The sequence below is a fragment of the Vigna unguiculata genome, chromosome 11, assembly GCF_037176805.1.
Source record: "Vigna unguiculata cultivar grain cowpea cultivar isolate G323 ecotype 2 chromosome 11, ASM3717680v1, whole genome shotgun sequence".
NCBI lineage: Eukaryota > Viridiplantae > Streptophyta > Magnoliopsida > Fabales > Fabaceae > Vigna > Vigna unguiculata.
In genome coordinates this window covers 42,426,440-42,451,895 of record NC_140802.1, presented here as the reverse complement: position 1 = coordinate 42,451,895, position 25,456 = coordinate 42,426,440, and the positions used below count along the sequence as shown (strand labels likewise).

At 32.8% G+C, this 25,456-nt stretch overlaps 2 protein-coding genes across 2 annotated transcripts; one reads left to right on the top strand and one right to left on the bottom strand.

Annotated features, from left to right (window-relative positions):
* The first annotated feature begins 11,126 nt into the window (after nt 1-11,126).
* LOC114169698 (U-box domain-containing protein 13) lies at nt 11,127-15,933 on the top strand. The gene is made up of 4 exons (XM_028054963.2): nt 11,127-11,533; nt 13,003-13,119; nt 13,468-13,923; nt 14,503-15,933. The coding sequence occupies exons 1-4, from the start codon at nt 11,273-11,275 to the stop codon at nt 15,649-15,651; spliced, it is 1,983 nt and encodes a 660-aa protein (XP_027910764.2). The 5' UTR covers nt 11,127-11,272; the 3' UTR covers nt 15,652-15,933.
* Nucleotides 15,934-20,033: 4,100 nt separating this feature from the next.
* Nucleotides 20,034-21,818, bottom strand: LOC114169699 (dof zinc finger protein DOF3.6-like). The gene is made up of 2 exons (XM_028054964.2): nt 21,552-21,818; nt 20,034-21,356 (listed from the first exon to the last, which is right to left on the bottom strand). The coding sequence occupies exons 1-2, from the start codon at nt 21,600-21,602 to the stop codon at nt 20,478-20,480; spliced, it is 930 nt and encodes a 309-aa protein (XP_027910765.2). The 5' UTR covers nt 21,603-21,818; the 3' UTR covers nt 20,034-20,477.
* Between the last annotated feature and the right edge of the window lie 3,638 nt (nt 21,819-25,456).

Below are 25,456 nucleotides of genomic sequence, written 5' to 3'. Positions count from 1 at the left end.
GAAATAAGAGGATTGAAGCCATTTACAATCCAAAATGAAATTTTTTTTGGCGGTATTCGTTAATAATGAAATTTAAGTAAAATAAAATGTAGATAAAATTAAAAAAGAAAATTCTTATATACAGTGTAGATAAATAATTGTACAAAATAACAAACAACATTAAATAAAGGTATATTTTAACATTGAGATCAATATTAAAAGAAGTGTTGAAAATTATATTTTAACATTTTTTCATTAACATTTTAAAATGTCAACATAAATAACACAATATACAATTATAGTTTAAATGAAAAATATTTTCGTATAAAGTTAGTAATAATGGGAGTGTTCATGAAATTTAAATTTACCTACAGATACCCATTAAGACACTTTTAATACTCTATTATTCTTTATCAAATCAACTACTAATTTATGTGGCAGTAAATTATGATGTCAATTGCGTTTATTGGATTTTATATAATTCAGATATCCAGTATTACGTAATTAATAACAGCTATTTGCTTATGATATAAATGGTATATCAACTATAAGAAATAAAATTGAACAATGATATATGTACAGCCTACCATCGGTCAGGCGGACCAAGGACCATCGGTCAGGCGGATCCTCTTTTATGAAGACAACCGACAGGACGCACGACCCATCGGTCGGGCGGCCACACCAAAACCTAGATCAATAATCAGGTTTAAAACGTAATTGGGCCATGATTAAGAAACCCTAATCACAGGCCCAAACCAAAAACTATAAATAGAAGCCCAAGGTAAGTTGTTAAGGACCTTCAACTCGCATTTTATTACAGCATTTACTGCTATCTACTGATCGGTCTTAAACTGACTTAAGCATCGGAGCCTTTTAGACAGGTACCCCGATCGCCCGACCAAGCGAACGGGAGGAGAGCCGAGCTACGGAGCGAAATGCAGGACCTAGATGTTAACTGTGGGCAAATCCGAGAAGATCTTGACTGGACGACCGAGCAACAAGAGAAAGAACTGTATAAGCTCGCTAAGGAGGACGTCAGACAAGAGGAGAAAAAAGGTAATTTGAGTGTTGATTGTAGGTGCTTGGTCGCCACACCCGAAACATTTTGGCGCCCACCGTGGGACCGAGCAGTCATGGGCCGATAGGCCGATAGACCTTATACCCTTATGGTGACCACAAGTAACAGGACCAGTAACGCTGACGGAGGAGGATGACCGACGATCAAGTTGACACCAGGGCAATGATTAGTGTTTTGCAGCAGAGGATGGAAGATGGGCCGATAGGCCGACCGGGACTCCCTATGGGACCCGAACTAAGCCTGGCGCCAGAAGGAGGAGGAAAGGCCGACGATCAAGTTGACACTAGGGCGATGATCAGCGCTTTGCAGTAGAGGATGGAAGATAGGCCGATAGGCCTACCGGGGCTCCCTACGGGACCCGAACTAAGCCTGGCGCTAGAAGGAGGAGGAAAGGCCAACGATCAAGTTGACACCAGGGCGATGATTAGCGCTTTGCAGCAGAGGATGGAAGATAGGCCAATAGGCCGACCGGGGCTCCCTACGGGACCCGAACCAAGCCTGTTCGATCAAAGGGCGAGCTTTCTCAAAAGCCCCATTCGAACAGCACCGACCCAAGCGGTCAAATGGAACCCCGATAGGGTATAAGTGACACGCGCTGTCAAAACAAACGCCCCTACAGGGCTTTACAATAACTTAGCTAAAAATAGCTTTTCAATGTCGATGGGCCGATGGGTCGATAGGCCGACCAAGGCTCCCTAAGGGACTCGAACCAAGCTTGTTCGATCAAGCGGTGAGCTTTATCGAAAGCCCCGTTCGAACAACATCGACCCAAGCGGTCAAATGGAACCCCGATAGGGTATAAGTGACACGCGCTGTCAAAACAAACGCCCCTACAGGGCTTTACAATAACTTAGCTAAAAATAGCTTTTCAATGCCGATGGGCCGATGGGCCGATAGGCCGACCAAGGCTCCCTAAGGGACTCGAACCAAGCTTGTTCGATCAAGCGGTGAGCTTTCTCGAAAGCCCCGTTCGAACAACATCGACCCAAGCGGTCAAACGAAACCCCGATAGGGTATAAGCGACACGCGCTGTCAAAAGGAACACCCCTACAGGGCTTTACAATAACTTAGCTAAAAATAGCTTTTCAATGCCGATGGGCCGATGGGCCGATAGGCCAACCAAGGCTCCCTAAGGGACTCGAACCAAGCTTATTCGATCAAGCGGTGAGCTTTCTCGAAAGCCCCGTTCGAACAACATCGACCCAAGCGGTCAAACGAAACCCCGATAGGGTATAAGCGACACGCGCTGTCAAAAGGAACGCCCCTACAGGGCTTTACAATAACTTAGCCAAAAATAGCTTTTCAATGCCGATGGGCCGATAGGCCGACCAAGGCTCCCTAAGGGACTCGAACCAAACTTGTATGCGCTGTCAAAACAAATGCCCCTACAACGAATGCCCCTACGTGAGCTGATTAACAAATAAATAACCAATGTAAGGCAAACACGTAAGTTGATCGTCATCAACAAAGAATCCTATCTTTTCACTGTGCCTCGATCGGGCTTTTGGATAAACCCTTTTCGCTTCATCTCTAACATTGCTCAAGGCTTGGGGGGCTTGTGTACAGTATGGCCTACCATCGGTCAGGCGGACCAAGGACCATCGGTCAGGCGGATCCTCTTTTATGAAGACAACCGACAGGACGCACGACCCATCGGTCGGGCGGCCACACCAAAACCTAGATCAATAATCAGGTTTAAAACGTAATTGGGCCATGATTAAGAAACCCTAATCACAGGCCCAAACCAAAAACTATAAATAGAAGCCCAAGGTAAGTTGTTAAGGACCTTCAACTCGCATTTTATTACAGCATTTACTGCTATCTACTGATCGGTCTTAAACTGACTTAAGCATCGGAGCCTTTTAGACAGGTACCCCGATCGCCCGACCAAGCGAACGGGAGGAGAGCCGAGCTACGGAGCGAAATGCAGGACCTAGATGTTAACTGTGGGCAAATCCGAGAAGATCTTGACTGGACGACCGAGCAACAAGAGAAAGAACTGTATAAGCTCGCTAAGGAGGACGTCAGACAAGAAGAGAAAAAAGGTAATTTGAGTGTTGATTGTAGGTGCTTGGTCGCCACACCCGAAACAATATATCAATTATTTAATCAAATTGTGTAAGTTATTGAAAACTTTATTATTGGAGGAGCCACTTTGAAAGCTTGGTACAATAAATTGTTATTTGATTTGATCACGTCGTCTCTCCTTACAATTATTAAAAAAAAAATTTATTTATTTATTGTGTTAAAAAGAGTGAGAGACCCTTAAAAGTGTATTTGGCATTATTAGGTATATTGTACTTTAGTACTTCTTAGTTCTTCCCCACGTTAAGTCAAGTGGACCCCAGCTTATTTTATGAAACCTTTTTATTTTTTATTCATTTATTTATATTAAGATATCCTACCTTCACGAATTACTTATATTTTGTATTGACTTTTTACTAAAATAAGCATTGTCCGTTCAGTAGTAAGAAGTTAAATCCTTCACAATCCGTTTTGAAAACTTAGAGAAAAAAATGTATATATTTTTTTTAAATTGAATTTTGTAAATGAGCCCTTTGGTTTCCCAAAACAAGCCTTGGAATTCTAGTTTATGCTTAGATTTGATATTTAGTAACTATTTTAACTACTGCAAATTTCACAATCCAAATAAATAAAAAAAAAACACAAGAAAAGCGTCGAGGAAACGAATTCATGCAATAATGAATTTTCTATTTAAATAAGATATTATTGTGTGGAGGAGGTAATTAGGGACGGTAAAGGTTAGGCTGGGACGTGTTTCATTATTTCATTTTTTTTTTAGAAAAAATTCATCCACATTCTTATATTAAAATTCAATGGGTATCAAATTTTTTATTTTATCCTCATTTTTATCAAATAACGGGTATAATATCGTGTTCATACTCGTACCCGTTATCTTATTACTTCAATATTAATTTTAATTAATTTGTGTAAAATAATAAAAAATTACGGTAAAAGAAACATAATATTATCAAATATTAAATATTATAAGGATAATTGTTTTTTTATATTAAATACTTTCAAATAAATTATAATTGTTTACATTTTATATTAGAATACCAAATAAAACTTTATGAGAACCAAAAAATTTATTAAATTTGCAAACATTGATGAAACATAATTGATAAATTTAAAAATATTTTTAAGAAAAATATAAAAGGAAAACAAATATTCAAATTCAAATATATTTTAAATATTTATTTATTTCAATTTTTTAAATTCTAATGAATCTTTTTTTTATACACTAATAAAAGTTATAATACATCACTTAATCAAAATGATGCAAAGAACAAACAATAAACATAATGATAAAATTTTAACATGGATATTGTATCTTTTGAACTCCAATATATGTTGGATGGTGATAAAAAAATATACATTAAATTTTTATATTGTAGTAAATAAAAGTTATTTATACAATTATAGTAAAAAAAATCACAGTATAATTGATAACGAGTTAAAAAATAAAAATAATTAGATAAAATATATTAAAATAGTATTCTACGTGATAAAAATAAAGAAATACAAATATTCAATAATTAACAAACGTGTGTCTTATAAAAAATTAGAGAAACAATTAAAAGAAATCACACAAAGGAAAATAAATGTATAATTAAATATATGATAAGTTGAAAAATACGACAGAGATCTAAGAAAAATTTTCAAAGATCAACGTATATACTCAATGGTTGAGAAAGAACAAAAAATATTTTATCGAAACAAAAGAGTTCTTCAAATTAAACAAAAATTAATAATAATAAGTAAAGATTTTTTTTATATTACCTAGTAAATGAAAGTTTTATGCTATTAAACACTTAAATTGAGAGTATTAAACATTCTCATGAAAAAATAAAATATACAATAAATAAAAATACTAAAAAATAATAGAAATATTCAAATGTGAGACATGAAAAATTTGTAATTGACATACATAATTTTAACATTATCACATAAAGGTTATGATAAGATGAAAAATATATCGGATATGATAATGAGTTTCATGACAAACAAAATAATTAGAAGAAATAAAAAATAAAAAGTATATATATATATATATATGATAACTTAATTAGTTGTGAATATTTAATAATTTAAATAAGGACAACGATACAGCGAGAATATGTAATCTCCATATCCATTCGTATACCCAATCGAAAAAGTTAGAGATTTTCCAAACTCATACACATACTCAGTCAATACAGGAATTTCTCATTAAACGAGTTCAAACCATACCCACATATTGATTAAATTTTTTGTTGTTTCAAATTTAAATGTGAACTTAAAATTTATTTTTGTTTTTAATTTTTTTTATATTTTAATCCTTAAATTTTCAAATGACATTAATTTTAGATTAATATTTCAATAAAAAATGTCAAATAAAATAAATAATTGAAATATCAATAAGACATATATAATTAAATTAAAATATAATATTTATTTATATTTAAAATTTCAAAATTAAAAATATTAACTTATTTTAATTTTAACATATAAATTTAAAAACTAAAACCATATTTAATCACATGCAACGGAATGAAAATGTGATGGATGAAAAAGTAGGCATCGCATCCAGCGGTATTTGCCACCGTTGATCCAACTAACTACTTTGACTTTTGTGCCTTCATTCAACTCAATCATCCTAGTGGGTCCCATACACTTTGGCCGCCTACCAATTTTCCTTCCCCATATGCTACCTCGCATTAATTAATTATGCCAATTCTCATAAAGACATTTTTTAATTAAGAAACTCATTTTTCAAATTACCTTAAACACTAAAATCTATTCTTTAAACAAATAATGAAAACAATTAAATTTAATTATTATTTTTTTCTTTTTTTTTAATTCTATTTATTTATTATTTAAAAATTGTTTTTTTATTTGTCTTTACGTTTAATTTGATTTTCTATTAATATTAAATGCTATTATATTAATGTAAAATATTAAAGAATTATTATTTTCACTAAAAATTTATTGTGTAATAAGAGATTTTAATAATATTTTATATTAATTACAAAATCTTATATTCTTAATTTTGTAGTGAAATAATAAAATTATATGATAATTATGTCATCAATTAAGAAAAATTAAACAACGTCTACTTAATTGAAGAATAAAAAAATTATGTGTTTAACAAAAAAATAATTTATTTAAAAATACTCACGAGGAATTCAAATTTTAATTAAAATGAAGGTTACTTATTAAGTAATAAAAATATTCCGAATAAACGTAGCATGTATCGAAAGACTTTTTTCCCATATCATCATTTTGTACCTGTTCATTCACAAGCCTAGTAGTTAAAAACTATTGTTTATGACTTATGATGTGTTTTGAATTTAATATTAAACCCATGAAATTTTGTAGTACTTCTGCGTGGTGTGTTTTTTTTTTTTTTTTTTTTTTTGACTTTCGTACTATATGACAAAGTGAGAGTTTTACAATTCGTAAAGTATGGAATATGTTATTTTATTATGTTTAATATTAATCACGTTACAGATAGACTCTTTCAAAGTAGATCTTGACATTCCCTCCTTTAAAGGTGGGGTATTCAATCTTTCATAAAAAAATTGCAATATGGAGATGATCTAACATCCAAGACTACAGGTGGAAAAGAGTAAAACAAAAAAATAGGTGGTGAAAGAAAACTTAAAAATTATAAAAAAGTATAATTACTCATTTAGTTTCTAATTTGTTTTGTTTGGTTCAATTTATCTTCTCATTGGTTTATTCAATTTAGTTTTTCAATTATTTTAAAAGATTCAACTTAGTCTTTTTTATTAGGTTGGAGTTAATATCGTGTTTGTATAGGATATGTGTCTAACTCGTAAAATTTTTAATTTTTTTCTAAAAATTTATAAACTGTCACGTGTCATGTTATTATTGTGCCATGTAGTAGTTTATAGCCGTGACACGTGGCAGTGGTGATAGTTGTTTTCAATTTGTCCTCAATTTAAATATTTGGTTAAATTTAGTGTTTTATCTTTTAAAACAATCCAATTTTGTCTTTTCCAATTTGAGACCGAATTAGTAAATAAGCTTAATTACAATTTATATATACATGTTAAAATAATTTTTTTAATTTATACATCAAATCACTACACCTAAATATCCAAATAGTTTTATTTTTGACAAGTGTACAAAATTATAAAGGTAAAAATGTAAAAAATGAAATAATTTTAATATATAGGTGGAGTGATTTGATGTATATATATATAAAAAAACTATTGTAATAAGTTGTAATTAAACTTATTTAATAACTTGGTCCCAAATTAAAAGGACAAAATTGGATCTTTTTTAAAAAAATAGGATACTAAATTGAACAAAAAATTTAATAAGATACTAAATTGAACAAAAAATTTAATAGGATACTAAATTGAACAAAAAATTTAATAGGATACTAAATTGAACAAAAAATTTAAATAGAAGATTAAATTGAAAATAATTATTACCATTACTACTTGTCAAGAATGTAAACTACCACGTGGCACTACGGTAACCTGACACGTGATAGTTTATAAATTGTTAGAAAAAAAATTTAAAATTTCACGGCTTGACACGTGTTCTGTACAGACACGGGGTGTTAACTTCAACTTAATAGTGAATACCAGATTGAACATTTTTAAATAATTGGAGGACTAAATTGAACCAACCAATAATTAGAGGACTAAATTAACTAAACCAGAAAATTAAAAAACCAAGTCAGTAATTATACCTATAAAAAAATAGAAGATATAGGAAATCATTTTTTTAACTATTTAATTATTTAGTTTCGAGTCTATTAATTTTTTAAAAAAATTAAATATACCAATATAGATCTTCTCTACTAATTCTTCTAATATGCTCCTCCTTTCAGGTCAATGTGTTCTTAGTCTTTACCTTCTCATGAACAAAACAAATGTGTGCATATAGAAGATACTCTAATACTCTAATGATCAAGTTAGTCAATAAATTTTATAAATAAAATATAATTATTTTATCTCATGTATTGTGATATTTATATTGTGTTTATTATGACTTTTTTACCAGAATAAACCTTGTCCGTGTACATAATCACCTTAATTAACTTTGTGTAATGTCATGCTAATAATAATATGCTTTAATCCTTACCTTAATTTAATCAAAACTCATTCGTTATTCTATTCTGGCCAACATGATGTTGTTTTGATGAACTGAGAACATTTTAAACTTAAGTGTTTGAGACGTTCGAGTACACATAATAAATTAACTTTTAAAAATTATATTTAGTTAACTTGTTCTGTTTTTTTTTTTTAATTAAGAATCAATTTCTTATTTAGTTTGAAACGTGTTTCAACTTTTTCCTTAAAACTTTTTATATTTTCTCTTTTTTACTCTAGTTGTGTTGGATTAAAAGTTCAATAAGTTAAAAATTTACCATAATTAGTATGTTGGCTGGTTAAATGATTTTTTTAAAGATTCCACAACTTTTTTTATTTATTATGGAGTTGATATTGTTCGATGAATAAAAACTTGTTAGATAGGATAAGTTAAACCACATTAACTATTCTTATTGAGAAAGTATCATAAAATCTTTATTTTTTTATTTACACTATGATTTACTAAACTTGAGGTTGATATTGGATTGCTAAGATCAGAAGTTATTTACAACAAGAAAATTGTATTATTTTGATTTGAGTTAGATGTTAATTATGTAAATAATTAATGGTTAGTTTAATAGAAATTGGTGATAGGATTGTAAAATCGGGTTGAATTTGATGTTTAGAACATAAAGCTTTTTGAATGGTAGTTAGAAATTATTTGTATAATTTATTAGTTTTTGTTGATTTCACAAATATTATTTCAATGTTAGAGTAGTTGCTCGAGTAACTCTCCGATGATAGTATTGTAGTTATAAAACAATAATTTTTACGAGTCAATGGGATCATTGAAGTGATAAAGTTTTTCACTTAAAATGTAATTTGAAATTTGATGCTAAAAAAAGTTTTTCTCATGAGACTCTCATCCCTTATATGATCAAACTTAAGGTAGTTTCTAATTATGATATTAATAAGAACTATCATGATCTCTAATCATATAATTTAAGTGATGTGAAATAACATTCAAGCATCATACTAGTGTTTTAAGTGAAGAAAAAGAGATCAAACCAATTGTCTTTTTGCAATGTTAGGTCTATAGAGAGGGTATCACTGGGAGATACAACATCAATGAGACTTGAGCTCAACCACATAAGATATCGACGCCACTTTCAACACAAAATCGTCTAAGCACACCAATGAGACCTGAGTCCAACCATATAAGGCACTGACACCACTCTCAACCCAAAACCTTAAGATAATGAGTTTATGAGTCTTTATTCTTATATAGTGCTCTACTTTTTCATTTCTAATCGATGTGGGACTTAGACTCATACTTGGATTCCTAACATGTCATACAATATATGTGAGTTATTCACAAAATAATACATGAAATTGAATATTTATTGGATGTAATATATTGTATTGTTTTATTAATAATGAAAAATACTACTGAGTTGATGATTTATAGTGTTAGTATTAAATTTATATATTCAATAGATTATATTGAAATATTAAGACACAAACATAGATTTATGCAACGATAAAAATCAATGTAAAATTCTAATATAAGATTATAAAAAAATTATTTTACGCAAATTTATAAATATAACAAAATTGTCAAATTAATTAAATATCATGATAGGTGTTTAGTATTAACTATTGAAAAATGTTATCGACCAGATGAGTATCCTTTACTAATCTTCCCTTATGATTTCCTGTATAAAAACCTTACTTTTCTATATATTTAATTAAACGGTTAATTCACCTTTTATAGTTGTATTTTAAACAAGTGTCTATATAATTTTTGTAAAAGTACTTGTTGAAGAGTAGGTTGTAGTATTATTATGATTGTTTTGTTATATTATATATATATATATATATATATATATATAAATTATATAATATAATACACAGTAAAGAAGACTACACCGACAATATGTAGTTTGTGAGCTTTGCCAAATTTAAAATTAAATATTTTGAGATGCTACATGAAATAAAAAGAAAAAAAAAAGTTGTGTTGTTTTGGAAAAAAGCTGTAAGGTACAAGTTTAAGGTTGTGTAGATATGTTAACAAATAACATGTTATTAAGCTCTAATTGGATGACATTGACACTGAGTTGTTTGAGTATCACAGCTGCAACTCAAAAAGCGCCACATTAAGCCACCACGCCGGCTCTTCTTACCGAAAGCCACCGCAAGAGACGCATAATTTATTCAATACATAAAGTTTAAAATAAATTATCCTTTGATATGTGTTTTAATAAATTATTATATTTTCTGTTTTTTTTTTCTTTTTTTTAAGTAGTTTATACATGAATACATGAAGTTTACCGAAAATAAATTAGGACGTTACCTAAATTCTTTAGTAATATTATTCTTACTATCATTCTGTTTTTTAATTAATAGCATACAAATATGCCTTTTCTAAAGAGCAATTTTGCTTTTGATTAATTTAAAAAACAAGAATGTTTATCTAATTATTAATTTATATATTTTTATTAAATAGATTATTTTTTTAATACAGTTCAATTAAATAAACTAAAAATTGCATTTGATAAAAAAATATAAATCTACTAAAATTTTAAAAAGAAGAGGGTACCGAAAGTTGTTTAAAAAAACAAGAATTATAGATTAAAATGAAAAGAAAATACAAATTACAATTTAGCTATAGTTACCTTATTAGTAATTTATCAGTTTAAAAAACAATAACGTGTGCAATGAAATAAAAGTAATCAAATATTTTACCTTTCTCCCAAATTTAGAATTGACAGAAAACAGTCACCAACTTCCATCGCCATCAAAGACTTCTCCTGGTGTCGTAGTTGTATAAATTCTGGTATTTTACATCACTATTACACCGTAAGTTGTTAAACTGAAGTAACAGAACCTCACGTTTTGTTCAGCGCCGCACTACCCTAAGCCGAGCCGAGCCACTACCGTCCCAAACCTGGTCACTCAGCTGACTCAGCTGGAGCCAGAGATAATAAGAAGAAGAGCGTCATCACGCGTTTGTCTCTCTATCTCTTAAAATTGCAGTGTCTGCGAAATTCGTGTCGTTGACGAGGGACTATGAGCAGCGACTTCGATCTCCGGTAATCGACAAGGGTTTTCAACTAAACGGCGCCGTAGAGCAGGATCTGCGATGGAGGGTGAAAACGCGAGCAAGGTGATTGAGTTGGTGAACGAGATAGCGAGTATCTCCGATTACAGGCCTCCGGTGAAGAAGCAGTACTGCAACTTGGCGCGGAGGTTGAAGCTGCTGATCCCGATGTTCGAGGAGATTAGGGACATGAAAGACCAGATCCCCGAGGACACTTCCAAAGCCGTCCTCGCTTTCAAGGAAGCTCTCGAATCCACCGGGGAACTTCTCAGATTTGGAAGCGAAGGCAGCAAGCTTTACTTGGTTTGTTTCTTGCTCTATATATTGTTTTATTGTTCTTCTGTTTCTGCTTTCTATCGAGTATTGGCAGTAGCGATTTTCACGCTACACCGAGTTCATTTTAAGTTTGTGAATTTTTTGTGGATATATATTTTTGTCTTGTTTTTTAGCTGTTTTTTTTTTTTTTTTATGACTGTGCCTCTTTTATGTGATGTTTTTTGGTCGCATTATTGAGATGGTTTGATGCGAATTGAGCTTTGAGGATGTTTGATTCTATGGTATGTGGAAATTAAGAGAAGAAAGCTCATAGCTGGTAATACTGTTGTTTTTTTTTTTGCTGAAACTGTAAGCCTGTAACAAATGTTTTAATTCATGGTCGTGGTTTCGTTGCTATTCTTAATATTGCCGGAAATTGTGATTAATGCCGCTAAAATCGATGTGGCGGATGGATCGCTTTTTGAAAGCTTGGCTACAACTGTTCAAGACCTTTGATAATTTGTAGTGCTAGTTTCCTGATGGGTTTGTCGATTTGTGGCTGCACCTGGATGTGGATGTCAACGAAAATAATCCTATTCCTTTCATTTCCGATTGTTAAATAAACTTTTATATGAATTTGAATAATTTGTATGCTTTTTCTTATGCTTTAGATACTTTCCTAGCTTACAAGGGAAATTTAAAGCTATAGGGTGGTACAAACTTTGGGCATTCCTCTCTTGAGCCGGGTGTACTTGTTGATCTAGTGTGCCACACATTTGAATGGTGATGTTTGATTTCTATGTTTGTCTAGAAGCAAATATATACTACGGATTATGAACGGTACTATAATTTAAAACCTCTTTTTTAAATTGTCATGGATTTCAAAGTCGAACTTTTACTTTAGTTTGTTTGTAGCATTTTGGTAATTCTACTACATGATCCGAACAATTAGGACCATTTTATTTGGGTAACCTATATCTGTTGTGCGGAGCTGTGCAGAAAAAGTTAATAGGTAGTGGTAGGCAAAGGGTAGTCTTTTTAGTACTGTACAAAATTCTTAGATCAATTGTCATAAAAACACTTTCCGTGCTTCATATAAACACTTTCCGTGCTTCTGATTTTATTAATATATTTTGTCTGTGAGACACTGAGACTTCGAAGTAGTCATACTAATCTGGTTATAAGCAACCGGAAAAAAATTAGCAATTTATAATATTAGTACTATTTAAAAATCTAAAATTCTAAATAACAATGTTTACCCAACATTTGTTAGTATTGTATTAATTTTGTGTTTACATGATGACCTTAGTCCACTTACAGTTTCATAGGAGGCATATGTGTATACTTGTTGCGACCTGTGGTTGTTCTGGCAGCCTTGTTTCTTGTAATCTGGACCTCCTAGAATTTTGGGTTCAATAATATGTTTGGAGAAAGAAAACATAATGGATACATGCTTCCATTGAAATGACTTTGGCTTCTTAGATGCTTATTCAGTTGTCTTTTCTCCTATTTTGCAGGTCCTTGAGCGGGATGGCATTATGAATAAATTCTACGAGGTGACAGCTCGGTTGGAACAATCGTTGGGTGGTATTTCGTATGATAAACTTGATATCTCAGATGAAGTTAAAGAGCAGGTATAAATATTTCAGTTATATATATAATGTGTTGTATGTATGCAACACAGCGGTCGTTATGAGTTCCACATTGAGTAGGAGAAGCTACTTGATACGATACTTAAACTTCGAGACTCTTCCACTTAAAGAACCAGTCCTTGGGTTTGACTCTCCTCTTGTGCCAAAGTTTTAACAGTGATCTTACTCAAACAATACCATTTTTCGAGAAGAAAATTTTGATCTATTGAATCTTCCTTCCTCTAGTTATGTTTTGAGATTAGAATGTATAGTGCATCACTGTGGAGCTTCTTTATGTGTATTTCTTTCGCTATTTACACAATCATGTTTAATTGTCCCCAATAATTTCAGGTTGAGCTGGTTCTTGCCCAGTTCAGAAGAGCTAAAGGGAGGCTTGATGAACCAGATGTTAGGTTGTATGAGGATATGTTGTCCCTCTACGACAACAGCACTGATGCAGCTACAGATCCATCTGTTCTAAGTCGATTAGCTGAAAAATTGCAACTGATGGGAATAGCTGATCTTACGCAAGAATCACTAGCTTTGCATGAGATGGTGGTATCAAGTGGTGGGGATCCTGGGGCACGCATCGAGAAAATAGCAATGTTACTGAAGAAGATAAAGGATTACGTGCAAACAGAAAATCTAGTTAAGGATGATAATTTAGGAGGAAAAGGCATTTTTGCAAAAGTCTATGGAGTCAGTACAAATGAAAAGAGTCATCAGGCCCCTGTTATTCCTGATGATTTTCGATGTCCCATTTCCCTGGAATTAATGAAGGATCCTGTGATTGTTTCAACCGGACAGGTATGTGCACTATATGATGCTCCGTGGAAGCTGAGTTGCAAATACTGTAGTTGGCCATTATCATACGTGCTTGCTTGACTTGGCAAACTGGAATATCGGGTCATCCTTTTAGGTGTTTGCTTAAATGTAAAAAAGCCACTAGAAGGCACCGTGCTCTAGTACAATTTTATTAAGATATATGCATCAATTTATGGATGAGGGTCGTCTAATTTTGCTCATTAACATGCGAGGGTTATGTTATGAGAAAGAAAGACGTAAGAGCAAAATTAGTTGTCCCTACGTTATTTTAAAATTCTGTGAGGCTATCGAGGTTCGCATTAGTTGGACATATTGCAACATTTACAATTGTTTTATGTGTTCATGGATTTTTTTTTGTTTTTTTAAAAGCATCTTGATTGAATTTGAAAACTTGGTATAGAAAATGAAACTTTTATTGATTAAACTCCTCTACTTGATCCATGAAATACATTTGCCACACGCTGATTCCTGTTTACAATATTGACATTTTACCCTTGCTATTGAATTGTTTCACTTATAATGTCACATTACCCACTTATACACTCTAGTTCTAATTTGCAGACTTATGAGCGTTCTTGTATTGAGAAATGGTTGCAAGCAGGGCATGGGACATGCCCCAAAACACAGCAGACTCTCACTAGCACCGTTCTCACACCCAACTATGTCTTACGAAGTCTCATAGCACAATGGTGTGAAGCCAATGGCATAGAGCCACCAAAACGACCCAGCAGTTCACAGCCTAGTAAATCAGCATCAGCCTACTCACCAGCTGAGCGAAGTAAGATCGACGGTCTTCTCCAAAAGCTCACATCTGGCAGTCCCGAAGACCAGAGATCAGCTGCCGGTGAGATCCGCCTTCTCGCAAAGCGTAATGCAGATAACCGTGTTGCCATTGCTGAAGCCGGTGCAATACCTCTCCTCGTTGGTCTCTTGTCCGTGCCCGACTCCCGCACTCAAGAACATGCTGTGACAGCGCTTCTGAATCTTTCCATATGCGAAAATAACAAAGGAAGCATCGTGAATTCAGGGGCAGTTCCAGGTATAGTTCATGTCCTGAAGAAGGGAAGCATGGAAGCGCGAGAAAATGCTGCAGCAACACTTTTCAGCCTTTCAGTTATAGATGAAAACAAGGTTACAATTGGGTCTTCAGGAGCCATACCACCACTAGTGACACTACTGAGCGAGGGTACCCAAAGGGGTAAGAAAGATGCTGCAACAGCACTGTTCAATTTGTGCATTTACCAGGGCAACAAGGGGAAGGCAGTGCGGGCTGGCGTTATTCCCACACTGATGCGACTGCTGACGGAACCTAGTGGGGGAATGGTAGATGAAGCATTAGCCATTTTGGCGATCCTGGCTAGCCATCCTGATGGAAAGGCTACGATTAGAGCTGCAGAGGCAGTGCCAGTTTTAGTAGAGTTCATTGGGAATGGTTCCCCAAGGAACAAAGAAAATGCAGCTGCTGTTTTAGTTCATCTCTGTTCTGGAGATCAACAATATCTGGCACAGGCCCAAGAGCTGGGGGTGATGGGTCCACTGTTGGAGTTGGCTCAAAATGGTACAGACAGAGGAAAAAGAAAGGCTTTACAGTTACTAGAGCGTATGGGAAGGTTACTTGAGCAGCAGCAGGAAGTTCCAACACAAACTGAAACTCAAACTCAGAACGAGGAAACCCAACCTCCTTTGATTACTAACCCCGATGATTCCTAAGATGCCTTGTTATACTCCGTTCATTTTGTCTCTTTGTTCTTTTTAAAGTATTGAAGAAAGAAGCGTCTGGTTGGAGGAAAGGGTGGAAGATCACTTCCTAACTCCATAAGTTATTTGTTTGTTTGTGTGATATTCAGAGATGTAATGCAAAAAGATTATAAAAGCGGCGTAAGAAGAAATTGAACCAAATGGGCAAGGTGCGCCTGACGTGGAAAGTGTATAATTGTAACATGTACTATATTCTAATCATCCTCAGATTTTAATGAAGAGATGTTTTGTTTATTCCTTTCCTACCGCATTACATGTTATAAAAGTTTAAAAGTTATTCATTCATCTCTTTTTTATCTGGCAATGCTAGTTACTATGACCATGTGATTTCAAATTGAGTTTGCCAACTCCTGTCAAATAAAAAGTTGAAATAAAAGATACCACAGCGTGTTCATGAAACAGTTAAATACAAGGACTTTTCTTAACCGTCGCAGCTATCCAACATAAAAAATATCGTGTAATAATTAAATTTTGACAATTTTTTTTATAATCTTAATTTTTTTATTTTCCTATTTCTCTATAGTATCTTAAAGGTTAGAAAAATTTAAGATGCTAATTTTTATCGAACAGAACAGTCCATAAGTCCATTCCAGCTATCATGTATGAATTGGATTTCTAAGTGGGCTGCTGCGATCTTCAATTTCATAACATCATGTGACTGGTTTCAACCATTAGAATTGTTGTTAGTATTTTATATTTTTATCTTTCACATATTATTATTCCTTATCTCTTTCCTTATATGATTTGAAGTCGTCTAATTATTTCTTCATAATAATTTTTTTCCACACTTTTCTTTAAATTAACCTGTTGTATGATTTAAACAAGTTAATACTCTTAGGTAAATTTCGATATATAATAAGAATACATTAAAACAATTGTATCCGACAATACTTTTAATGGAAAATTGTACTTTTCCTCCAAAAAAAATAAAACTTTAATCAGGTCACAATGAAGAACTCATATAGGAACAAATTAATAGTTATTATATATTTTTTATTATTTTCTATAATGTATTCTGTAAGATATTAATTATAACTTTAATAAATAAAAAATCGTTTAACAAAAGTTATATAAGCATTTCAAAACTAGTTATGATAACATAGATTTGGAATTGCTTTATGATTTAAAATAGGTTTTAAAACTAATACATAGTTTAATTTTGAAATAAAATCAGTTTTGAACCACAAACCAATTTCAAAACTTACATAAAAGATTAAACTGTTCTTTTTAATATGAATTTGGATTTAAAATCCAATCATTTTCAGCTGGATTTGGATTGGACTTTTAAAATCCCAATCCATGTATACTCACCCAAACATATTCTCATCTTTGATTAATCATGGGCATGACCACAATGCTTTTTGAATTTAGATTCTTCAGCAAAGTTCGCACTATCTTAGAAGATCTCACAGTTCATGAATGTTTTGTCGTATAATCATAAGAAGAAAAGAGAATGCAATGTATGGTCCTGATTTTATTAGCTACACACAACTTGTTAGAGTCCCAATACATTTTAATTAATGTATTGTGGAAAAAATAATTTTTATAGTATATTTTTAATTTAATTACACCCCAATTCATAATTTTTCTAACCTAAATATCAAGCTTCAATTTTTGACCATTTGCAGCTAAGAATCTAGTTCTGAAATCCACCAAATTGAACCTTCTACTTTCCCAATTAATTCGGTGTCGTTTTCCTTCGATTTGGTGCAGCTTTCGGTTTTCGAGGGATTCGTCTTCAAGATTTTAAAATCTGATGCTCTCCGATTTTATTTCTCACAAAAGTGATGCATTTCACTCACATCTCTGCATATAAGTAAAATATCTCTCAAGAAGATCAAACCCTTTAAACATATATCTCTAAGTATTTTGAAATATATTAAACCCAAAAAAATTCCTTGCTTCAAAAAAGAAGGTTGTTTTGGTTGAATATTCACAAACAAATTTTACCTCAACAAAAAAGCACATATTGAATTAACATTGGTATTTTTATAGCATATATGTTCTATTCAGAAAACTATCAGAAAATATCAATTTATTCTACCATATACTTGCTTCCATTGTTCCCTCTGACACCGACATTTCAATCATGCATGCATCAAGATATTTAAGTATGATACACCACGTATACATATAGTATTCAGGTAAGTTTTCAAGATTGATACAGACATATATAGTAAATAAACTTTTGTATCAGTTTTGAATTGTTTCTTACTTAGGAGCTGATCTTATACATATACATATACATATACATATGTGTATATATATTTATATATATTCATGACATGAGTAAAGATAGTAACGGTCGCTGGCATGGATAAGTGGAGAGGTCCCCACCCATGAGTAAAAAGAAAAAGGAAGGGAAGAAAACACAGAAACAGAAGAAGGTGATGAAAGTAAAGTAAGACAAAGGAAGCATGTGTTAGGTTAGAGAAGGATGAAGGTTGAAAGTTTGGGAAATTATGGTTGTAAACAGTGTTGAAAGACAAAGTCACACAGAGAGAAGAAACTCTAAGGATGAAGCATGCATGAATTTCTGAGCCCCTGGTTTTCGTACCGTAGCAGAGAAACTCTGCAGATTTAACCCACACTGCTCTCACCTTCTTTCCCTTTAACCCTCGCAAAATGTTTCTTCTTTGAGACCAACACGCACCGACATTTTTGGAATCTGGGTGACCATTTACTACCTACGTCCAAAGACACGGAGAGAGCTTTTGTCTGTGTTACTCTTTTGTTGCTTTTTTCCTTCTTCAAAGGTACCATGCATTGGTCCTTACAAAAGCTATCATCACCACAATGATGCCACTTTTTTTTTATTTTTTTATTATTGTTCTTAGATAATTCATTTAATATGGATGGTGGGATAAGAACAATAGAACAATAAAACAATAAAACAATAAAGTTTGTAATTATTAGTGGGGGGAGATCTTTGTTGGAATGGACTGTGTTTTTGTTGAGCTTAATTCTAAAGAGTGATGTAGTAGGATAATGAGAAGTGACCCCAACACGTAGAAAAAGGTCACACACTTATTTTGACCGTAAGAATCTTTCTTTCCTTTTCCTTTCGTATTCAACTGCATAATTAAGATGGCCCCAAAAGGAGTTTCATAATTAACAATCAATGTTTTGTATCTTGCATTATTCTGCTCAAGAACTTCTAGAACAGTCACCCAACCCAGTTTGGTCCAATATAGAATTGCATGATTTTGAGTGAGATTTTGGCGTCTTCTTACAATGCTTACATTTGGCTTCCACTTTCAACCTCAAATCCAAAACAAACATGCACGTCCCATCTTATCATCATAATCCCGTAATAATATTATGTTTCACCCTTCTTCACTCATGCATGTCTAGTGTATTCCAAAATTCTTCCCAAACCTTCTTTATTACTTGCTTCAGTTCACTCCCATGTATTTTTGTCAAGTTTTAATCACATTTTTTAACAGAAATATATAGACAGAAGTTGTATTGTGAAAAAAAATATATTCAAACACTTACACGTGAATTAATATAACTATATCACCATAAAGAAAGAAACATTCAAAAATTAAATCAACCAAAACCTACTTAAATAATGCATGAAAAGTTCTTGTATCTGTCTCTCTTATCATCACGTTAATTATTAACACGAAAAGGATCTTAGTGATTTTTTTACCCAATTCTATTACGCTAAAAGTACGACACAAAGAGCTTTGTCGGAAGAAAAATTTACCACGATTGAGGAAAAGTAAGGCTAGCTCTGGGGACATTAAATAACTGTCGCACTCAAGTTTCCAAGAATTTCACACTGTAGAAGGAGTGAGGGTGAGTAGAACTTAACTCCAGCTTCTGGGCACTGGCAAAAGTTTTCTAAAGTACTCACACTCTCACTGACAAAAGAGAAAAAGAAAAGGAAAAAAAAAAACAAACTATGAGTAAGTTGGAAAGAGTTACTTACGATAAATCTTCTCTACACAGTGTCAGAAGCTTAGGTCTTTTACCTTCAATTATCTTGTTCATGCTACTGCTATGCATGACAAACATTCGTATCATAAACATAAACACTAGCATGCAGCATGGGATGTATATGCATGCTACTTCGTTGCATTATAGAATGTTTCACAGATTGAGAAAATAAAAAACTTGTGCAAAGTCTGCAAGATAGGAAAATTTAAACAAATTCATCTACTTGAACGTGGGGTGGCACATTCTTTAGTGCTGTTGTAGAATCACTTTTCTTCTTTTCTGATATGTGTGCTAGATCGTGTTAATAACCTTAGTGTTAAGAAAGTGTTGAGCAAAATAGCGCGATGTGTAGGTGGCAGAAGGTGTGAAGTAAATTACTTGAGAGAGAGTTTTGTACGCAAATGAAGTCACAACGTGTCAGATAGCAGAAAGAAACACAAAGCATTACATGCACACACAGTTATACAATTAAAGCAAGCCCATGTATATAGTACACAAAATACTCAACTGGATGAAAAACAAAACAAAAACTTAAACATAAATCAATGACCGGAATTGAAATTACAAAGAAGAGGATATCAATTCTACCATTTCTGCGTTAATTTCTGTCAACTCATGATGATGATAGTGGAAGCCAAGGTGTTCAGTGGAACATCCAAATCGTTTCAGAATTTCTCTGATCCATGGTGTGAGATCGTTTCCAAGTTGTTAACAATTCAAGCAAAGAACTTCAATTGGGATGATAGGGTTATCGATTATCGACCATATATATATATATATATATATATATATATATATATATATATATATATATGATGATGATATGGTCAAAGTTACAAGAGATGAGTAGCAGAAGAAGAGGAAAGACCTGACATATCAGTCCATGAATAGTAGTGGTTATTTTCTGAGACGTTCAGTGGTGATCTTGACAAATTCAAAGCCCCACTTTCTTCCATTTTAACTGGTGGCATCTGAGAAACCCTAGAATTCGATGCTAAATCCCCAACCAAAGCAGAAGGTGTTTCGATACTTTCGTTTTGAAAATGGTATGAACCAGCTGAAGCAGCAGATTCAAAGCCATTCAAGAAAGGAATCTGCTGCAAGCGCCACTGATCCATTCCTCCACCGGCAGAGGGATTACCACTGCCACCAATTTGAAACCCCATGTGATCGTTCTGTCCGTGAATCTCACGCAACCCGAGACCCATGTTTCCGACAGAATAACGGTTCAGGTTCTGGAGCGACGCCATGAAGGGAAGGTTCGGCGGTTGCGGCAACTGGCCCATAAGCTCGTGAGTGTTTCCAGCGGAGGGGGGGAGTGCACCGGAAGAACCAGACAGTGTTTGTTTGTCAGATGATGCCGGAGACTTAGAGCGGCTCCTTTTGTTCTTCTTGTTCCTACGGCAGCCTCCACCCACAGGAACGTTTCTAAGAGCACCCCCTCTTGTCCAGTAACGCCGGCAAGTTTTGCAGAAGTGGCGTGGCTGAGAGAGGCTATAGTTGTTGAAGTAGCAAAATTTAGTGTTGGTGGATTCACAACGTGGACACTTGAGAGCTGCTTCAGGAGGAGGTATCTTAGCTAGCCTAGCTCGATCAGCCATGGAACCTGGCCTGATTGATCCCACGGAAGCTCCGACATGAGCCTGCTGCGGTGGCAACGGTGGAAGAAGCTGAGCGTTGTCACTGCCATTGGCCTGAGCATGGTTGGGTTGCTGCAACAACAGATCAAGAACAAAAGGAATGAAAAAGGAGAGGAGAAATTAGTGTGATGAAAACAAAATCTGGTATATTCAGGGAGATATTACAGGGAATAGGAATAATTTATCTTTTGTGAGTATTATTTTTTTTTTTTTTGAGTTTCTTTTTAGGGTTGAGAAGCTGTGGCTGAAAATTGAGGAAAACCTTACCTGGTGCCAATTGGGAGGATCTACAAAGACTGGAATAGAGGAGAAAACCATGGTGTTCAAATGCTTTTATGTTTTTCTTTTATAAAGTTTGATGGTGGAGAATCACACCAAGGGAATACCAGAGAGGAGAAAGAAAGGGAAAAAGAGCATTAAAGAGGAAGAGGGTGGAGGAAAGAAAGCAGGAAGAGGCTTTAATTTCTTTACTTTGCGCTTATTCCCTCATTCTCTCATCTCTTTTTGTTTTATTTATTTTTAGGGTTTTCAGTGGACGAAGTTTCTTAACCTATAAGCTTCTTTTTTTAATGGCTTGCTCTGTAAATTTCTTCATCAAAAGGGCATAGTGGCTCCCATGCATGGAACCCAAATTTTAAAAAGAAAGTTTTCATATGCGTCTGTGTGCCAACATTGCTAATCACTGTCTATTCCTGCCTCATCGTGGAATCCGCTTACATAATCAAACACATCTTCCAAACCTCTATTTAATTAACTGATAATCCTCAAATAATTACCATAATTAAACTATAACCTTCCAGTAAATCTTGTAAATATCATCATTCTTACATACTTGAAAAGATTGAAGATCCAAACCTTTCTAGTTCATAAAAAATCAAGTATTCAGAAATGAATGATAAAGTTAAGTTAAACCATCCCTGCACTGTAAAGGCGACTTAGAAACAATATCAGAAAAAAGTGCATCTCTTCCCAACAATTATCAATGACTGTGAAGTACAAGATGAAAAAAAAAAACGGAATGAAAGACAAAGTAATTCGTTCATGATTCAATCATTGAATTGTATTTGACAGTTTCTCTGAAGTTTAATTTACTAAACAGTTGAAATAATATACACATTACATAAAACCAGTGTTCCTAACACATCGAATAACGGTCTCATATCATCTAGGAGTCGTAGTCTAAGACGGTTAAAATATTTTTTTCTCCTTTCACCGTCTCAAAACAACGAGACTTGGAATCGTTACAATTAGTAATCTAAGTTTGAACAAATTTAGTGTGCATGCATGAACTTAAGATATACGAGCTAGTGATATATTTTATAAAAGATTAATTTTTGGTTAAAGGATAATTTTAGAAACAGTAGCAGTGAAAGCAAAATGCGTTGCGTTTAGATATGTATGAGCTTTGAGTCGCATGATCTTGCGTCTGCTAATGAAACACAGGCATTGAGTGAAGCACTAAGATGTCAGATTTTTTGGAATGCTCGTTTGCAAAGGATGCGGCAAGTGGAGTAATTAAAGAAAAGATGAGACAAGTAATTGAGAAAGAAAGCACGAAAGGGGAAAGAAAGTTTGGAAAATTGTCATATATATAATGCATTAGTTATATATATATAATTGATTGGTGCTATTCTTTAATTGCTTTACTTTTTGATAAGCTAAGCACCATAGAGTAAATTGAAGGCTTAAAGTTGTGGTCAGATCCTTTTTGGGCACAGCACCAACATTGTGAGTTGAGTAGATGAAATGGTGTGTTTATCCAACTTTTTTATCCACGAAAATCTTTTTAAGTCCATAGACAAAATCTTCTAGTTGCCTCTTAGCTTTAATGCTTCAATAATTAATAGTTGAGAATTGAGGGGTGTTGATTAATTAACGTGCTTCTTTTGTCTATTTTTGCTTTTTTTTTTTGGGTGCAGAGACCCCAAATTTGGTAGAGTGAAAAACAACATATTCTTTTTGTAAGTGGGCCTGAGTCGCACTCACATTAGTACCATGACATGATTATGAGATATATATATCAATGTCGTTTCTTCATCGATAAGAAATTTTCTTCTGCTACTATAACACTAACCTTCATCATGCACCCATGCCCTTTTAGGATAACTTAGCATACACAGTTATATCACTGTTCTTCTGCCTTTATAAATTCTTTCAAATCACCAACATTTCTTCCATTTTCTTGTACAATTTTCCATCCAGTACACTGTGGAAAATAAATTATAATATTTCTCACTACCAAAGTAGACAATGTGCAGTGGATATTGTTTAATTAATTATTTTTCCAAAATTTATAGATGGAACCTATTCTAGTACACCCAATAAGTTCCACATCGTTTAGTAGTCGAGATCAAGCAAAATTTAAATACTCATATCTCCCTCTATCCTCCAATATGTCTTCTAAGGACTAACTTAATGTTTTAATTCAGTCTCCTAAAGATTTTGATGATAGCATATCTATAAAAAAATGTTAAAAATCATTTTTTTATGTATTATGTAATCATTTTTAATATTGTCATCAAGTGATGATGGCTATTATTTTGAGGTACACGTACGCTGTGCACTATTTGGTGGTCATTTATTTTCATTCTAGAGTTTGCTCATTTAAAATGAGTTCACAAAAGACAATATGAAATTCTCATAAACTTTGTTGTCAAGTTTTTTTTGGATAGATTGCAAGAATCAAACATGTTTCACATGGTTGTATAGTGAAACGTTTATCCAAGCCATGGGAAGAAAAGAAGAAAAGAAAAATCTTATAGTGATTCGGAAGAAGTAGAAATTGAAGATCATGGTGCATAAAAAGTAACAATAATAGATTCATTTGTTAGCAAAGTAATGGAAGGAGAATCTAAAATTGTCAAACAAAAGACAAAACGAAATATATATATATATATATATATATATATATATATATATATATATATATATATATATATATATATATATATATATATATTGGTATCATAAATTAAAACTGAGACAGACAATAAAACATGTAATATTTAACATTTTTTAGTACTATTTAAAGACTTATAAATGCTTCTAGTGTGTTTTTGTAGAGAATATTTTCTTATCAAAAAGATCTTGTAATAAATGTCAACACCAAATCAAACATATCTCAAAGAGTATGTTACTTTAAGTTAATTATCTAGGTATGATGAATCATGTTGAGTATTAGAATATTTCTTAAAAATAATTATATTAAATATTGTATAAAAAATATTTATTGTAACCCTCATCATCTACTTCAATAAGAAAAACAACTTGATGAACAAAGAACTTAGCAAAGACTCGCAACAACGATAAAAAAATTTGCCATAAAAATCTTTATAAAACGTATATAAATAGAAGATACCTTAATAAAAGAATTTTTTATATCTCATGAAAGAACTAAGAAAGTTACAGAGATAAAAAATCTCAAATGAGAATTAAATATAATATATGAATAGAATACTTCAATATTCATTAACATCTAAACCTAAATTTTAAACGATGGAATTTCTTTAAAAAAATCTCTGAAAATGCGAAAAAGAACAAAAAAATGAGTATAGTGAAATCATTGAAGATATAAACAGTCTCTAAATTGAAAACACTGATACACAACTTGAATTTTCTTATTTCTTGAAAATGAGTGGGGTTTCAAACTTTGAATATATTAAATATGATACTTTATTTTACTATACTCCACCAACCTACGAAAATGTTGTTGAGAATTGACTTGAATGCATAAATTTAATTAAAAGTGAAGTGGAATGAAAACAGTAAGAGTAGTTAGAATGTGTTACACCCAAAGAGAAATTGAAGTGAAGTTTCGAATTGTCCTAAAAAATTAATGTGAATGCGAGAGAATCTAGATTACATATAAATACAAAAACGTTGACTTGGTAATGATTTCCCTTTCAGACAAAGATGGAATTTTTCTCTCTCTCTTTTAGTGCATGCAAATTATTCCATTAATTGTAAAAGTGAATAAAATTTAATAAGGGAGAGAGATAGAGAGATTAACGTTTGAATTTGTACCCTTTTTGTAACATGTTTCAGTTTTTGTGTGTATATAAAAAATTTCCTGTTTCTTTAGTGCATATAGGCCTACGCACAGTTCATAAATTCATCAAGTTTTATCATATATGGAAAAGTGCTCCAATTTTGTGACGTATCAAAGGGAGTTA

Coding starts and splice junctions, on each gene's coding strand:
- LOC114169699 (XM_028054964.2), bottom strand. CDS start 21,602: ATGGTTTTCTCCTCTATTCCAGTCTTTGTAGATCCTCCCAATTGGCAC. Junction 21,357..21,551: donor ATCCTCCCAATTGGCACCAG/GTAAGGTTTTCC, acceptor CTGTTGTTGCAG/CAACCCAACCATGCTCAGGC.
- LOC114169698 (XM_028054963.2), top strand. CDS start 11,273: ATGGAGGGTGAAAACGCGAGCAAGGTGATTGAGTTGGTGAACGAGATA. Junction 11,534..13,002: donor AAGGCAGCAAGCTTTACTTG/GTTTGTTTCTTG, acceptor CCTATTTTGCAG/GTCCTTGAGCGGGATGGCAT. Junction 13,924..14,502: donor TGATTGTTTCAACCGGACAG/GTATGTGCACTA, acceptor TCTAATTTGCAG/ACTTATGAGCGTTCTTGTAT.